Raw genomic sequence first — 18417 nt, 5'->3', positions numbered from 1 at the left:
ACCTCACCCGGCTAGTTTTTTGTATTTTTTTAGTAGAGACGGGGTTTCACCGTGTTAGCCAGGATGGTCTCGATCTCCTGACCTCGTGATCCGCCCGTCTCGGCCTCCCAAAGTGCTGGGATTACAGGCTTGAGCCACCGCGCCCGGCCTGAAACCCCATCTCTACTAAAAATACAAAAAATTAACTGGGCGTGGTGACACACACCTGTAGTCCCAGCTCCTTGGGAGGCTGAGGCAGGAAAATCACTTGAACCCAGGAGGCGAAGGTTGCAGTGAGCTGAGATTGGGCCACTGCACTATAGCCTGGGTGACAGAGTGAGACTCCATCTCAAAAAAAACACCAAAAACCAAACAAACAAAAAAACCCAGCCAGGACAACATAGTGAGAGTCTGTCTCTATAAAAAATTTAAAAATTAGCTGGGTGCAGTGGCGTACATGTGTAGTCTCAGCTACTCAGGTGGCTGAGATGGGAGGCTAGCTTGAGCCCAGGAGGTCCAGGCTGCTGCGAGTTATGTTCGCACCACTGCACTCCACAGCCTGGGTGACAGAGCCAGACCCTATTCCCTCCCCACAAAAAAAAAAAAAAAAAAAACCCAAACCAAAAAAGAATTTCACGATGGCAGCTACAAAGCCCTAAAGTTCAAGCATGGGACCCTGTGCAGACACACCTTTGTGCTTCTCAATTTTCTGTTTTTCATATTGATCCTGAAAGCTCTTGTTCTCCATAGGTGATTTATATGTTTCTATTGCAAATTGATTTTTTCTCCATAATGTTTGCTAAGTGGTTAGTAATGGTATATAGGAAAGTCATTTTGTACAGTTAGCTTTTATGGCTATTTTTGAATTTCATCTCTCACTAATATAGAGATGAAATTCTATAGTTTCAATATAAATTCTCTTGGGTTTTTTTTTTTTTTTTTTTTTTTTTGAGACTGAGTCTGGCTCTGTCGCCCAGGCTGGAGTGCAGTGGCCGAATCTCAGCTCACTGCAAGCTCCGCCTCCCGGGTTCCCGCCATTCTCCTGCCTCAGCCTCCCGAGTAGCTGGGACTACAGGCGCCCCCCACCTCGCCCGGCTAGTTTTTTTGTATTTTTTTAGTAGAGACGGGGTTTCACCGTGTTAGCCAGGATGGTCTCGATCTCCTGACCTCGTGATCCACCCGTCTCGGCCTCCCAAAGTGCTGGGATTACAGGCTTGAGCCACCGCGCCCGGCCCTTTTTTTTTTTTTTTTTTTTAATTTTTTCGAGACAGGATCTCAGGCTGGCATGCAGTGGTGAGATCACAGCTCACTGCCACCTCAAATTCCTGGGCTTAGGTGATCTTCCCACCTTAGCCTCCGCAATAGCTGGGACTACAGGTACACACTACCACACCCAGCTAGTAGTTTTTGTAGAGAGGGGGGTCTCTACAAAATGTTGCTGACATTGCTCTCAAACTACTGGCCTCAAGCAGTCCTCCTGCCTTGCCTCCAAAAGCGATTACAGGCGTGAGCCACCACACCCAGCCTTCTCTTGAGTTTTCTACATAAAATAACCATCTACAAATAATAGCTATCATTTTTTCTAAGTTCGGACAACAACCCCATGAAGCAGTAATATTATTAACCCCATTTCACAGCTGACGGATCTCAAACAAGAGATTTGTTTAGGGCCAATTAGCTAATAACTAGCGGAATAAAATTCAAAACCAAATCCAAGTCTTCCAGCTCCAGAGTTCATGTCCTCACCACCAGACAATAACAGCTCTATACTGATTATGTTAACTCCTTTTTCCTCTACTTTTATGTCTGTTTGAAGACTGCCAGAACAAGGTTGATTGTGGTGACAGCAAATATTCTTGTCTTCTTAATTTTAACTGGCAAATGTCTTTCATGTTTCATTTTTAGGTATAGCTTAACCAGAAAACCTCTGTAGCATGAGAATATTAATAATAATGTATATTTTCCTAAGAAAGAACCAAATCAATTTTTGAAAGAGGGATGGATTATGAAACTTTATTGATAACGACTTCAGCTCCAAAGGTGTATTCCATTCACATTTACCCTACATAAAATACCAACACCTTCTTGTTGCAAAAACAGAAACTCCGGCCATTGTATTGATGCTGACTTAAGAAAAATAGAAACCTCTATATAAGGCAAGAGTCCATACCAGAAGAATTTAACCAATATGAGATACTTCCAAAAAAAATCAATTCAATGACCTACTTTATGGTATGTAAGAGACCCAAAAAAGTCAGCTTTTGAGGGAAGTTGATATGCAGTTTATTGAACAAACAGAGTGTACAGTAACTAAAAGAACTGTGTATTTCCAGGAGGAATTAAGACCACATATCTGGATTCGCACCTAAAAGCACATAGAAAATTAAACCAAAGAAAGGGAAGTTTTTTACTGAAATCACTTGGGCCCAGGTTATTCTATACGAAGATTCTCACTGGCATTTGATAGTAACTCATCACCTTCTGTGCGAGCTTGGGAACCAGCTGACTGAGTGAACTGCTTCCTGTCTTCAGTGCATGATGACACAGATGTGTCAAGCTTGATAGACCTTACATGTAAATTTTTTTTTTTTTTTTTGAGACAGATGATACGGAGCCTTGCTCTGTCGCCCAGGCTGGAGTGCAGCGGCGCGATCTCAGCTCACTGCAAGCTCCGCCTCCCGGGTTTACGCCATTCTCCTACCTCAGCCTCCTGAGTAGCTGGGACTACAGGGGCCTGCCACCTCGCCCGGCTAGTTTTTTGTATTTTTAGTACAGATGGGGTTTCACCATGTTAGCCAGGATGGTCTTGATCTCCTGACCTCGTGATCCGCCCATCTTGGCCTCCCAAAGTGCTGGGATTACAGGCTTGAGCCACCATGCCCGGCCCTTACATGTAAATTTAAGAATAAGAAGTTTTATACCCACCCTGGTTTTATTCCAAAATTACTGCTCTGCAATTTTGGGCTCCATCCTTAGGAAGATACTGGAAAAGCAAGGGAACCTTTCTCAGCTGCCTGTGTGAAGTGACGCTGTTCCAGAACGGTGCCCTGGGGCCTCATGCACTATTTCACAAGTATAGCTGCATAATCTATGGAAGTCACTGAATGGAAGAATCATCATTAATGGTATATTTAGGTTATGGAAGGTTCTTCTGAGATAAGAAAAGGTTCTACAATGCAGGTAGCTGTTGAGCCTCCTAAATATTTTACTCATTTAGTTAACATCACACTGTGCATTGAGTGCAAGATTCTTTGGTTACACCATATTAACCACCAGGAGCATAACTCCTGGTTTGTAAAAGAGATCAGTGGTTCTTAATGGAGGGTGATATGGCCCCAGGAGACATCTGACTATGTCTGGAGAGACCTGTTCACAGCTCTGGGGGGTGCTACTGGCATCTCGTGGGTATGGATGGCAGGAATGTTGCTGAATATTCCCCCAGGCACAGGGTGGCCCCACGGCAAACACCTCTCAGGCCACTAATGTGAACAGTCCCGAGGCTGAAATGTGCTGAAAGAGGTTCAGAAAATGTGTCTGGACTGTTGGAGAGTCAAATGTACATTATGGAGGCTGCAAGGCGCCCCCTGCATCTCACAGCTGAGGGACCCTGTCACCTCTCACCATGGGAGGCCAGTTCATTCCCGCCTTCCATTCCAGGCCCAGTGCCTGCTCCTTCTCACTGAAGAACCCAACAGAGATTTGCTGAATGAATGAGGGAAAAATAAGCTAGAAGCATGGTTTAAAGTCTTCCATTGACTACATTAAACAGCAATTTTATGTGGCCTAAAATTTATTCTGAACCTTAGTGGTGTCATAGTCTCTGACTATAAAGAACCTCAAAGTTAGGGCTAATACGTTCTTAAAGATGGAGTGCACATCTTAAGGGGAGTTTGTCTAAACACTTCTCGAGTCATTTTAGTAGGACAAACCAAATAAAATGGTGCTAAAGGCAAACATTCAATATACTTCATTTTAAACTAAAAAATTAACATATAAAATGCCATGCACAGCAGACACCATTCTTTTTTTTACATATTTACAATTTTACATATTTACTTATCAATATAATTTCTATCTTTACAATTATAAAATTATTTCGAACTGTGGACATACACTTTGTAGCATTCATTTGTTTTGTCCTTTAAAAGGCAATTATTTACCAAACCACAGTGAATGCCAGAGGAAGCACATAGGAGAATCATGGAGGGGAAAAAGATTGAGACAAAATTTGCACACAAGCCTTAAATGAATCTGTATCAGTAACTCAAATAAATAGTATTTTATTATTAACTAAGCTTCCCCTGCTAGGAAAAACAAAACAAAACAATCCCCATATACTGTACCTTTAAAAATGCTCTGACATTTATAAGCAATTTAGTTACATTCTAGATCCCAATCAGTTGAGTGTAGTAAGGGCTACCTACAATTTAGGCTCAAATAAATACTCTCCATGTAAACTGTGATCATCCTGCATAAACTTGAGGTTGCAGTGGTGGAGGAAGTTTATCATTTTCAATGTTTTCAGAGTCAATAGCTGCTAACGGTTGATTTGGAGGCTTAATTTCCAGCGGGTATTTCTCAACAATGTCTTGAACTTCTCTTGTAATTCCATCTGTCCAATCTATGAGGTCTTTTTCCAGTTTCTTGGCTTCATTCATGATCCTTTCTTGTCGTTCATTCAACTGAGACAGGAGATCCAAGTTCTTATACATTTGCTTGACGCCTAAGCAAGCATCAGGAGACCAACTCTCAGCTTCTTGCTTCCTGGGAGAGGTCTGGCCAGACATGTAGCGATCAAAATCCTCCTGACTTAAATTCAAAGACTGGGCGTCTAACTTCTCAATGAAAGCCACGGCACAGCACTACAAGAAGAGGACGTTAATACAGTCATATTAGGAAAGCTACGCATACTCCAATCGATTTGTAAAAATCTTTTGATCACAGAGAATTTAAAATAGAAGCAAAAGTAAACAAAACAAACTCATGAACTTCCGTGTAACTCAGCCTGGAAAATTACCTACTCCTATTCCCGGTCATGCTTCCTGTACACTCCCAGGAGCTCTGGGGCCAATGTCTGGGTGCAGCCTCCCCAGGTGCACCATGAAGCCATTCTGTCTGAGTCTTCCCAGACCTGCTATCCCCACCCAGGATACAGTGGGTGTAGGTCCTCAAGACACTGGTGTGGCACACGGACCTCTGATCCTCAAATAAATATTTTAACACCAAGTGGTTAAAAGAACAGCTCCAGGCCGAGCCCGGTGGCTCAAGCCTGTAATCTCAACACTTTGGGAGGCTGGGACGGGTGGATCATGAGGTGAGGAGTTTGAGACCAGCCTGGCCAATATGGTGAAACCCCGTCTTTACTAAAAATACAAAAATTAGCTGGGTGCAGTTATGGTGCCTGTCATCCCAGCTACCTGGGAGGCTGAGGCAGGAGAATCGCTTGAACCTGGGAGGCGGAGGTTGCAGTGAGCCGAAATCATGCCACTGCACTCCAGCCTGGATGACAGAGCAAGACTCTGTCTCAGGAGGAAAAAAAAATAAAAAAAAGAACAGCTCTGAAGCGACAGTACCTGAGTTGACTGTCACCTCTTTCACTTAACAACAACAGTGAGTGACCCTGGGAAAGTTACTTAAGCTCTCTGAGGTTTCTGTACCTGTAAATGGGGGGAAATACCATCCAGATTTATTGTGAGAATTAACAACATAGCACATGTCACGGGCTTCCAAGAGGCCTGCAGTGAGCAATGAATACATGGTAGCAATTACTAGTACAGAAATACCACTGCAAATGCCCAATTCAACAGACATCTGAGCTGGGTGTGTTGGCTCATGCTTATAATCCCAGCACTTTGGGAGGCCTGAGACCTGGAGTTCGAGACCAGCCTGGGAAACAGTTGGGGTGGAAACCTCACTTCTAGAGAAAAGGAATAAAGAAAAAGAAAAATGTGATTCATCCGAGGAGAACGGAAGCGCACGCCCATCTGGCTCATGGTGTGTGTGGAGCTGCTGTGGCCCCTGTGACTGGAGAGAGGAGGTGATTCTAACTCCTCACTTAGGTGAATGGAGACATGGCATGGCCACTAACAGAAATAAAGAATACTGGAAAAGAAACAAACATCTGAAGGGGACGTAGCTCTGAACAAATTATATTTGAGGTGCGATACAAGTGTGAGGTCAAGACAGGTGACACAGAGCTGTGGGTCATCACTGCACAGGTGAGTGACAGCTCTTTGACAGAGGAGATGGTGCAGGAAGAGATGCAGAGACGATGGAGTCCCAGGGAATGACACAATTCAAGGTGGAAGTAGAAGACACAGACTTTACAAAGAGACAAGGAAGTAGTGGGATTGTGGAAGCCAAGGAACAAGTTGCAGAACCAAGGACTCATGGAGAGTGCTACGAGAAGCGAAGGAAGATGAAGGCTGCGAGTGCCCGCGGGGTTTGTCAGCTGGAAACTTTTTACTTTTGCCAGAGCAGTTTCATTGGAGCAGTGGGTGCAGGGGACGAGACAGACTCTGAGTCAGGCCAGAAGAAGATGAAGAGGGAAGGCACAAAAGTACTTAAGGCTGCAGGCCAAAGGCCCTAGAAGCTGCTGAGTGTGTGCAAGCCAGCCACCTCTACTGTCAGTGACTGTGGCTACACTTGAATGTGTCCTGGTCCTCCTTCACTTCTCTCACTACCTGCCATGTCCACACTTCTTAGGGACTTCCAGGTTGTCTGACCTACTCTGGATAAAGAGCTGAATCCAAAAGGCTCTTCCCTCGCAGGCAAGTGTATGTTTCATTTATATTAAGAAATATGAGGCCAGGTGCGGTGGCTCATGCCTGTAATCCCAGCACTTTGGGAGACTGAGGTGGGTGGACTGCGTGAGGCCAGGAGTTCGAGACCAGCCTGGCTAACAAGGTGAAACCCCGTCTTTACTAAAAATACAAACATTAGCCGGGCATGGTGATACACGTCTGTAATCCCAGCTACTTGGGAGGCTGGGGCATGAGATTGGCTTGAACCCAGGAGATGGAGGTTGCAGTGAGCTGAGATCACACCACTGCATTCCAGCCTGGGTGACACAGCGAGACTCCATCTCAAAAAATAAAAATTAAAAAAAAAAAAGATATATGAGTACTTCTAATCTCATTCTATATGGGCCACTTAAACTTTAATACTATGGATTAAACCACCATGTGCCTGGGAGGATGGAAAACAGTGTGAATAAAGGTGAAAGCATCTGATCAAGAGCATTCCCAAGTCCCTCCACCTGCAAATCACTCCCGAGATGCTGGTGACTAGAGTAACACGTAGCTGAACACAATGGTCGAGGGTGATGAGTGATGGGGCAGGTCCAGGTATGAAGGAACCTGAGGCTTATACAATTTTTGGAATCTACTTACAGGAAAAGGAAAAAAAGTGACAAATACAAAAGTAAGTATAAATGTGAATATATACTTAGAATCTAGAAATAAATCATGACATATTTTTAGAGTCTCAGAGATTCAAGTACCTGTCTTAAGACATTTTTTGGCAATTTATCAGAAATGCCCCCTATGCATCCTGGCTTCCCCTCCCCACCTCTTAGTTCCCAGGCTCTCAACACAAAAAACCAAGTCCATAAGCTGCCCCAAGGCTCCAAATTCATTAGCTTCATAGTACATTCCCTTGAAAGCAAATAAGCAGAGTTTAGTAGGAAGAAAAAGGAAGAATTCAGGTCAGGAGTGGCGGCTCATGCCTGCAGTTCCAACTCTTAGGGAGGTCGAGGTGCGAGGATTGCTTGAGTCCAGCAGTATGAGACCAGCCTGGGCAACATAGCGAGACCCCATCTCTTTAAAAAAAAAAAAAAAAAGAACGAAAAAATTGGCCCAGTGTAATGGTGCATGCCTGTGGTATCAGCTACACAGCAGGCTGAGGTGAGAGGACTTCTTGAGCCCGGGAGGTCAAGGCTGCAGTGAGCTACGATTGTACCACAGCACTCCAGTCTTGGTGACAGAGTGAGACTCTGTAGTAGAATGAATGAATGAATGAATGAGGGAAATATTCAGCCTTATTAATTTAAATATAATTTGCCTTCTTCATGGTTGAAAAGGCCCAGCCAAGTGAAGGACTCTTCTACCCAGGACCGTGGGGAGTGATGCCCAACACATGTCATCTGTTTCCGTAGGACAAACACAAGCTCTGATCAAGTGCTGGGAGGCAGAGTGTCTGTATGGCCTGGTCCTTGTGCTCCCTGATGCAAAGTGAGCTTCCTCAGTCATGCTGCCTTCTCAAACAGGAGCATTCACCTGTCATGGGCCTGAGTCACCTGTCACATCCCCAAAACCACCACCTTCCTAGTTCTTCTCTACAACACCAAGAACTCACTTACTCACCAGATTGGTGAAATAGTAGCCATCCTCTCCAGTCATCAGTCGGCTTGGATTGCAGAAGCGTGTGATATACTGGATATTAGACTGAAGGCGTGGGGGGTTGCCCTTCAAAACGATGTAGATGAGGGTGGGGAGGAAGTCATCCGCTGACGCCGGCTCGTTCTTGGTGATCTTGATGGCATTGAAGATGTGCTTGCTGCACTTGGTGATGCAGGCCAACTTGTCTCGAGGCACACGCTTGGAATCCATTTCAATGATATCTACAAAGCAGAAAAGACAGTATTTCCCATGAGAAAAGAATCACAAAAAAGAAGCAATAGGAAAATCATGTTTTATCTCTAAAGTTATGAAGGAATCCTCACTAACCCCCTTTCCAGCAGTTAACTTAGTGTATACATGAGTTACTAAATATGATCTCACACTCACATAAAACAGAACCAAGAGCTAGGTACTACACAGTGTGCCCTACAAGCACATTTCTCTAATCTTCAGATTATGCAATGGATACTCTTATTAATATTATCCATTTTAGTGATGAGGGGGCTGAGGTTCAGAGAGGTTAAATGATTTGCCCAAGATCATACAGACAGTAGGGAGCAGGGTGGGAATTTGAAACCATGTCTACCTGACTGTAAAGCCCACACTCCTTTTTTTTTTTTTTTTTTTTTGAGAGGGAGTTTCACTCTTTGTTGCCCAGGCTGGAGTGCAGTGGCCTGATCTCTGCTCACTGCAACCTCTGCCTCCTGGGTACAAGCGATTCTCCCGCCTCAGCCTTTAAAGTAGCTGAGATTACAGACGCCCGCCATCATGCCCAGCTACTTTTTGTATTTTTAGTAGAGACGGGGTTTCGCCATGTTGGCCAGGCTGGTCTCAAACTCTTGACCTTAGGTGATCCGCCCACCTTGGCCTCCCAGAGTGCTGGGATTACAGGTGTGAGCCACCATGCCTGGCCAAGCCCACACTTCTAATCACAATGTAAGCTGCCTCTGAGCTCCATGGAGAAGGAAGAAGTTGTCTGATGAAGAATCTTTTTACTGCTTCTGTGCCTCTGTTACATTTTAGAATGTTTTCGACAGTCCCAGTTTGCATACTGCTATTTAGAAATGTGGTTACTACACAAAGCATCTTTGTATTGGATGTGAGAATACAAAAATTAGCCGGGTGTGGTGGTGTGTGCCTATAGTCCCAACTACTCGAAAGGCTGAGGCAGAAAGATGGCTTGAGCCCGAGAGGTTGAAGCTGCAGTGATCACACCACAGCACTCCAGCCTGGGCAAGAGAGCAAAATCCTGTTTTTCTTTTTTTTTTTTTTTTTAAAAAAACAGCTACTGGAATCCAACACACTTAGGTCTACAGTGACCAACTCTCCAGCATGTGGATCTCCCCTAGCTACAGAAATCATGACATTCACACCTGCTGATTGGCAGAGGGGATCAAGCAAGGGAATACATTTAATCTCAAAATAACATTTTACCTCTCCCAGGGAAAAATTTCACTACCCACGACTACCACTAAGTCCAAGCAGTGGGCTCTCATGAACGCCCACTCTTTTCCAACGAGCCTGGGGGACAGCGAAGGGTGCTGAAACACACGCTGACAGCACTGCTGGAGAGGGAGCGTGCCTCTGGGGGTGCACATCTGCCGGCAACTTGGAACATCATAAAATAGCCAAGGCAGCTTAATTTTACACCAAATTCTTGCCACTAGCAGGAATAAAAGTTTCAGACTCGGGCCAGGCAGTGGGGTCTACCAAAGGGTTCTTTCTGTTCTTAGATCATCCCTGAGGTCGCCTCCTAGGCCCATCTGCTATGAAAGACAACGTGTAGGGGACAGATGTGCTAGGTAGTGCACAGGCCTTATTTTAACTTATGAGTGCTTTTACTCCCTTACTTATGAGGCTACTGTGTGAATTACATAATTTTTGCTTATTTTATTGTTTGCTTCCTTTAATCCTTTAATTCTGGGTTATAATTATTGTTATACTGATCTATTTATTTTTCTTTTTATATGGAACTTATTATACATAAGAATTGGGTAAGATTGGGTAAGATTTTTTTTTTTTTTTTTTTTTTTTTTGAGACGGAGTCTCGCTGTGTCTCCCAGGCTGGAGTGCAGTGGCGTGATCTCGGCTCACTGCAAGCTCCGCCTCCTGGGTTCACGCCATTCTCCTGCCTCAGCCTCCCAAGTAGCTGAGACTACAGGCGCCCGCCACCACGCCCGGCTAGTTTTTTTTATTTTTAGTAGAGACGGGGTTTCACCATGTTAGCCAGGATAGTCTCGATCTCCTGACCTCGTGATCCACCCGCCTCGGCCTCCCAAAGTGCTGGGATTACAGGCTTGAGCCACCGCGCCCGGCCGGGTAAGATTTTTTAAAGCCATTTTTACTACCTTGATTTATCTTTAGCTTTCTACCTTTTATTGATTTTTTCTTTCTCTTTTAAAGTTTAAACCACTTTCTTGTTAACCTTTATTTATCAGTGTTCTTTCATCTGGCATCCTATTCATCTTTATTGTTGACATTTTGAAAGCGAGTAAAAAGTGAATTATGTTTTATCTGGATGTGTGTGTGGCTGCTATTGCCATGAGGCAGGGCTGGGGTGGAAAAAGGGAGAGAAGGGAAGGAAAAGGAGAATAAAGGAAGATAAACACCCCCAGGGACTTCTTCCACATGCTTCATCCTGCAGATACCCCTTCCTAGCATCCTCCAGCCTGAAGGAAGTCTTCATGGAACTCTTTGGATTCCCATCCTGGTGTGCGATTCCACGATTTGCATTGCTTCAAAGTCTCAACTAGGAGATATGCGAGTAGAAAGCAACACCCAGGAAACTCACTGCTGTCTAATAATTTCCCTCCCCAGCCTGCCTGCTATGATTTACTCTTCAGAGCCCTGCATAATTGCTCTATGTCTTCTCCCAGGGCTCTGCCTTGTCGTGAATAGGAAGCACAGGGCTGAGTGTGCGCTCCATCTCTGCTGGGTCCAGGTGTCCAGGCTTATCTTTAATGGAGTTGTGAAATCAAAGGCTATACCTCCAGGTCATGGTTTCTCTACATGGACACTCCTGACATTTGGGGCTGAATAATTCTTTGTTGTAGGGAACTATCTTGTGCATTGTAGAATGTTTAATAGCATCCTTGGCTTCTACCCACTAGATATTAGGAGTACCCCCACAGCTGGACATTTTAAAATGTCTCCAGGCCTGGCTCAGTGGCTCACACCTGTAATCCTAGTAAGTTAGGGAGGTAAAGGTGGGAGGATCACTTGAGTCTAGGAGTTCGAGAACAGCCAAGGCAACATGATGAAACTCTGTCTCTACAGAATGTGAACAAAAATTAGCTGGGTGTGGTGGCACGTGCCTGTGGTCCCAGCTACTCGGGAGGCTGAGGAGGGAGGATCGCTTGAGCCTGTGAGGTCAAGGCTGCAGTGAGCCACGATCGTGCCACTGCACTCCAGCCTGGGTGACACAGAGATCCTGTCTCAAAAATAAATAAATAAATAAGTCAGTCTCCAGATGCTATCCAATGTCTCTGGGGGACCACTGGTGCCTGGCTAAGAACCACTGCCCCCATAGCCACACAGAAGTCATGCAGGCGAAGCCAAATGGGAAAGGGTGTCTGTCAACAGATGAATGGATAAAGAAAATGTGGCGCACACACACAGTGGAGTACTATTCAGCCATATCAAAGAATGGGATCCAGTCATTTGCAATAACATGGATGAAACTCCGGGAGGATATTATGAAGTGAAATAAGCCAGGCACAGAAAGACAACCATCACATGTTCTCACTCATTGGCGGGAGCTAAAAACTTAAAACAATTCAAGCATGTTTTACCAGAAAGATGGTTACCAGAGGCTGGGAAGGGTAGTGCGGGGCATGGGGGATAGTGGGGTATAGCGGCCAAGGGGTAACCAGATAACCAGAAAAGTTAGAAAGAATGAATAAGACCTAGTATTTGCTAGCACTACAGGGGAACTATAGTCAAAAGTAATTTAATTGTACCTTAAAAATTAATTAAGAGAATATAACTGGATTGTCTGTAACACAACAACTAAATGCTTCAGAGGATGGACCCCATTTCCCCTAAAGCAATTACCACTCATTACCTGCCTGGATCAAAATAGCTCATGGAACTCATAAATCTATACACCTATTATGTACACACAAAAATTAAAAATTAAACAAAACAGAGAGAGAAAGGGAAACTTCCACCATCAGCCACAGGCCCTGACACTCTCCTTGTCCTAAACTCTTGGAGCTAAGAGGAGCTGATGATGGACTCTCTGGTCCCCTTCCTGGGGTGACACACTCTTCCTTTCAGAAGTCCTGAAGAGTGTTCGACCTCAGGGCAGAGGCCTTGAAGACTCTCAAAATTTTATGCAGTTCTCTTCAACAGACCTCGTATTTGTTACTTGTCAGCCCAGAACATGAGTCTCCTGCCCTAGAAGAATGTGACCCACACTGCGTAACTTGATGGGCAGCCTCTCGTATCGAGTCCCACTATTCGGGGAACACAGATACACTTCCCTGATCCCTCAGGCCACCCACCTCTACTTTCACCACTGATGCGTCACACAAACACTTGCTACCAGCTGATGCCCCAGTGAACCATGCCCTACCTGGGAGAAAGAGGCCAGGAAGCCTGGGGACTTCCCTGTTAGCAACAGGCCGTAAAGGCTACGTTGGCTTGGACAAAACTCCCATGGAACACTCTAAATATAAACCAGCTGATCTTGAAGTTTCTAGTAAAAGTCAGAAAAAACACAAGTCCCAGGTCCGTATTCAGGCTTTTAGAAGGCCTCCACCTTCAACCTCTTATGGGGTTCCCGGAGCAAACGGTGCAGGAGGCAGAGTAGTCATGACCTATGCCATAGCCTAGCAGAAAAGCTTGCAAGAAAAAAACACAATAGTATTGACCTGGGCCACTTGGATCCTACCTCCAGAACTTGCACAGGAAATTATAGAAACCAGTAATTTACTTAATAACAGGAGTTGACATGTGAAGATACACAAAGAGAAGCAGAACCCGAGAAAGTGGAAGAATCACATCAGCAGAGAAATGCCTGGAGCAGACCTTCTTGCCGTTGTAAAGGCAGTAAGATAGCCCACTCCCTGGAGGAACCTGGGGGGTAGGGTCCTGAGAGACTTCGCCTCCTTTATAATCCTGATAATACCCTCAGCAAACCTCCATCTCTTCCTGTGGCTTGAGTGAGTCTCTGGTTCCTATAACAAAAGGAGCCTACTCGATGGCCAGCCTCCAACACTACTAATCAACTGACCCGCTTCCTTTCCAGTAGAATTTCATTAACAATGTCTACATGAACAAGCCTTTCTAAGTCTTCTTTCTAATAAAGGAGACACTGGCCAAAGTTGAACATCCCTTCATTAAGATTTTTTTTTTAAATTGAAACGTTTGTGTTGCAGTCTTGCTGGGTCATTCCCATGAATGACAAACAAACCTTATAAGGAGGCTGCACCTGTCTAGAACGGCAGCGCCACATCAACCTGGGGCACTTCATTTATTTAGCGATCAAACCAGAAAAATAACTCTCAGGGCTTCTCTAATTAACAACCAGTCAGAGGCATCATTTTAATATGTTCCTCCAGCATGGGGATTACCTTGCCTTACCAGTTCCCTTCCTCTCTCCAAAATTATTTTGAATATATAAATGCAACTGAAACTTAAGAAATTTGTAGGCCAGGCGCGGGGGCTCAAGCCTGTAATCCCAGCACTTTGGGAGGCCGAGACAGGCGGATCACGAGGTCAGGAGATCGAGACCATCCTGGCTAACACAGTGAAACCCCGTCTCTACTAAAAAATACAAAAAAACTAGCCGGGTGAGGTGGGGGGCGCCTGTAGTCCCAGCTACTCAGGAGGCTGAGGCAAGAGAATGGCGTGAACCCAGGAGGCGGAGCTTGCAGTGAGCCGAGATCGCGCCACTGCACTCCAGCCTGGGCAACAGCGCGAGACTCCATCTCCAAAAAAAAAAAAAAAAAAAAAAAAAAGGAACAAATTTGTTCTATCATGGGAACAGTCAGCTAAATAAAAAGAGAAAAAAATATTTATTCTGTATTTGACCTTAGTTGAGTTCAGTGCCCAAGAAACGGGACCATAATCCCTGAAAATAAAGGGGGAAAAGAGTTAACCTGCTCTTCTGAATGCCATCAAATTCATAAAACTAACAATCTCACAAATCACTTTTACTACATTCCAATGTACCTTCGACAATCTGCATTTTACAAATGTATAGACTAATATTACAGCAACATGTTACCCTTAAGGGGAGAACATCCCAATAAAAAGGCTCTTGGTTTCACTGACCTGTGATCGCCTTCACCACCATGTCAGACACTTCTGGGATGTCTTCATTAACAGGGACACACAGCATCTGAGGCGTAACCCAGCGCAGGGCTCTAAAGAGAGAGAGACAGTAAACAAAGGCTCCAAGGATGAACCGTGGCCATTCGTCTTGTCACCTCCTTCAGTTTAGGGAAAGCCTGAGGCATCATTGATCACTCAGACAATCCCAGGCCCACACACATCAACCCTCCAAGTACTAGGAGGTCAAATGACATGACAAAGCAGCTAGGATCCTAAAATGAGACTTGTACACTTATCACAAGAATGGAAGGCCATCTTGCTGACTGAAATGACATTACACAGTACTACCAACACTGAAATGCACTCGGTATTTGAAAGTCACCATTTGAGAACTGGCTGCTGCCTGTCCTCACTGTCTACAGCATTAATGTTTTTTTACACTCAGTCCTCAACCTTTTTTTTTTTTTTTTTTTTGAGATGGAGTAACTCTGTTGCCCAGCTGAAGAGCCGATCTTGGCTCACTGCAGCCTCTGCATCCTGGGTTCAAGCAATTCTCCTGCCTCAGCCTCCCAAGCAGCTGGGACTACAGACGCCCACCACCATGCACAGCTAATTTTTGTACTTTTACTAGAGACGGGGTTTCACCCTGTTGGCCAGGCTGGTCTCAAACTCCTCACCTCAGGTGATTTGCCTACCTTGGCCTTCCAAAGTACTGGGATTACAGGTGTGACCCACTGCACCTGGCCTCAGCCCTCAATTTCTGAGGCACACTGGAGTTCGTGTAGGAGGCCACGGGCAGGATCACCATGCCTGAATCACTCACTGTGTGTTTCCTGGTCCCACCCTAACTGCACTCCAACTACCCTGCTGCGGGCCTCCCCTCTTGCTTGGTTACTGCTTCCATTCTGTATCTTGGTCCAGGGCCCCTCTGGTTACTTCTGACTCCTGACCTTGGGCTCTGTATCTTCAACCTGCCCAGTATCAACTCCTCACTTCAGCTGTGAAACTTCCAATACAGATCTGGCAAGTACCAGCCCCTGTCTGGAACCTGGGACTCCAAGGCCCCTCTCCCCTTAAAACACCTCATCAGCTCAGCCTTGGCCCTGTTCCCACACTTAGGTGGTCTTTTCCTCACTGTCCACCACAACTGGAGTGCAGAGTGCTGGGGCTCGCCCCAGTGAGCCTGGAAGACTGGGTGCTGTGGGCAATGTCATCAATCCAATGCTAGTGAAAGATGTGACTGGGGAATGGTGAAAAATGTGCACCCCTGGGAGGAATGAGGAAAGATGACATCCACTGACTTGTTATTTTTTTGAGAAGCAGTCCTGCTCTGTTGCCCAGGCTGGAGTGTGGTGACACGATCTCGGCTCACTGCAACCTCTGCCACCTGGATTCAAGTTATTCTCGTGCCTTAGCCTCCCAAGTAGCTGGGATCATAGACGTGCGCCACTATGCCTGGCTAATTTTTGTATTTTTAGTAGAGACGGGGTTTTACCATGCTGCCCAGGCTGGTCTTGAACTCCTGGCCTCAAGTGATCCACCCACCTCAGCCTCCCAAAGTGCTAGAACTAAGGTATGAGCCACTGGGCCCAGCCAACATCCCCTGCGTTGATACGGATATTCACAGCTTCCTGCTTGAGGAAATGGTAATGGACCAAGAACACAGTCCCCCAATTCCTTGGCGATTTCAGGGATTGAAAACAATCTCAAACGCCAAACACAACTCTTACCAAAAGCTGCTTTGACAGAGATGGATAGGTAAAGTCACATTCCTTGTCTTTCTGACACAACAGAGCAGCTTCCACTCTAAGGAAGCAGGAACGTGAACTGTTGCTTTCCCTTAAGGTTTGAAAGGCAGGTGCCTTATTTTCCCCCAGTGTGTTCTTCCATTAGTAAATAGTAAGTATAAAGCAAAACAAAATAAGCAACTACCTGATCCTCTTTTGAATGGCAAGATCTTTCTTCTCATCATCAGTAGTTTCTGGACAGAACACGTGTTTATAGAGACGAGTCATGATGTACTTTTCAATCTGATCCATTATCTTCTCGACTCTTTCTGGAGGCACTGAAATAACCAGACAGAGAAAAGATCAAGATATATATATATATGTGTGTGTGTGTGTGTGTGTGTGTATATATATGTGTGTGTGTATATATATGTGTGCATATATATGTGTGTGTATGTGTGTGTGTGTGTGTATATATATATATTTTTGAAAACAGAGTCTGGCTCTGTCACCGAGGTTGGAGTGCAGCGGCATGAACTTGGCTCGCTGCAACCTCCACCTTCTGGGCTCGAGCCATTCTCCTACCTCAGCCTCCCAAGTAGCTAGGACCACGGGCACACACCACCATACCTGAATAATTTTTGTAGGTTTTTTTCTTTGTAGAGATGGGGTTTTACCATGTTGCCCAGGCTGGTCTCAAAATCCTGGGCTCAAGCAATCTACCTGCCTCAGCCGCCCAAAGTACTAGGTTTATAGGCATGAGATAGCATGCCCGGCCAAGAGTATGTTTTCATAGTACGTTCTACACAGCAAAAAACTAATTTACTAGAAATACATTAAATACACTCAGAACAAAAGTATAAGAATGTTATATTTAAAAATATGCTTACAGGCCGGGCGTGGTGGCTCACGCCTATAATCCCAGCACTTTGGGAGGCCGAGGCGGGCGGATCACGAGGTCAGGAGATTGAGACCATCCTGGCTAACATAGTGAAACCCCATCTCTACTAAAAATACAAAAAAATTAGCCAGGCGTGGTGGCGGGCGCCTGTAGTCCCAGCTACTCAGAAGGCTGAGGCAGGAGAATCGTGTGAACCCAGGAGGCGGAGCTTGCAGCGAGCCGAGATCGCGCCACTGCACTCTAGCCTGGGCGACAGAGCGAGACTCCACCTCAAAATAAATAAATAAATAAATAAATAAATAAAAATATGCTTACAAAATAACTTACTGGCCAGGCACGGTGGCTCACTCCTGTAATCCCAGCACTTTGGGAGGCTGAGGCAAGTGGATCACCTGAGGTCAGGAGTTCAAGACCAGCCTGGCCAACATGGTGATATCTCCTCTCTACTAAAAATACAAAAATTAGCTGGGTGTGGTGGCACGCACCTGTAGTCCCAGCCACTCGGGGGCTGAGACAGGAGAATCACTTGAACCTGGGAGGCAGAGTTGCAGTGAGCCGAGGTCACACCACTATACTCCAGCTTGGGCGACAGAGTGATATTCTGTCTCAACAAAAACAAACAAACAAAAAAACTTCTTTCAAATGTTGGGCTGCCTTCCACAGCATCCTCAGTTCTAACTGAAGTTGTCTGGCAGGACCTAACAGTGTACACCCTGCCAAATGGGGAGACCTCAGCAAGGTCACTCCCTGTCCTACATTGAAAAGGCATTTGCAACTCCCAAGACTGATGAATGCTGATGAAATTTATCCTTTCATTTTTCTGAGGTTTACCATAACACCTTAGAGCTCTCGGAGGTATACAAATGGAGCAGATTTCTCAGATACACACATGTCCTGAGTACATCCTAAAGTCTAACATCACTGGAGGTTGAATCCATAAAGAATCCCTAAAAACCTGAAGTGCCCTCCCCCCACTTTTTTTTTTTAACTATTAATACAATGACTCACCAAAATGGTGATTCCAAGATGGGAAATTCATTTAGCAAAGCCTTCCAAGAAGTTTTTTTCTTTCTCTCTCTCTCTTTCTGTTTTGGAGACAGAGTCTCGATTTGTCACCCAGGCTGGAGTGCAG

At 45.2% G+C, this 18417-nt stretch overlaps 1 protein-coding gene across 5 annotated transcripts in view; it reads right to left on the bottom strand.

Moving 5' to 3' along the window:
- Positions 1 to 1970: 1970 nt before the first annotated feature.
- The window catches only part of RABGEF1 (RAB guanine nucleotide exchange factor 1), an 82454-nt gene continuing 66007 nt past the window's right edge, over positions 1971 to 18417 (bottom strand). For 4 of the 5 annotated variants that reach the window (XM_050783575.1, XM_050783578.1, XM_050783576.1 and 1 more), the window contains exons 6-9: positions 16590 to 16722; positions 14658 to 14749; positions 8343 to 8599; positions 1971 to 4841 (exon numbers count right to left, since the gene is read on the bottom strand). In XM_050783575.1, the coding sequence (XP_050639532.1) occupies positions 4443 to 4841; positions 8343 to 8599; positions 14658 to 14749; positions 16590 to 16722 (881 nt within the window). In that variant the 3' untranslated portion in view covers positions 1971 to 4442. The remainder of the gene's footprint in view (positions 4842 to 8342; positions 8600 to 14657; positions 14750 to 16589; positions 16723 to 18417) is intronic. The other variant, XM_050783577.1, reaches the window with a different exon arrangement.

Source organism: Macaca thibetana, chromosome 3, assembly GCF_024542745.1.
Source record: "Macaca thibetana thibetana isolate TM-01 chromosome 3, ASM2454274v1, whole genome shotgun sequence".
Classification (NCBI taxonomy): Eukaryota; Metazoa; Chordata; class Mammalia; order Primates; family Cercopithecidae; genus Macaca; species Macaca thibetana.
This window is presented reverse-complemented; position numbering and strand designations above follow the sequence as displayed.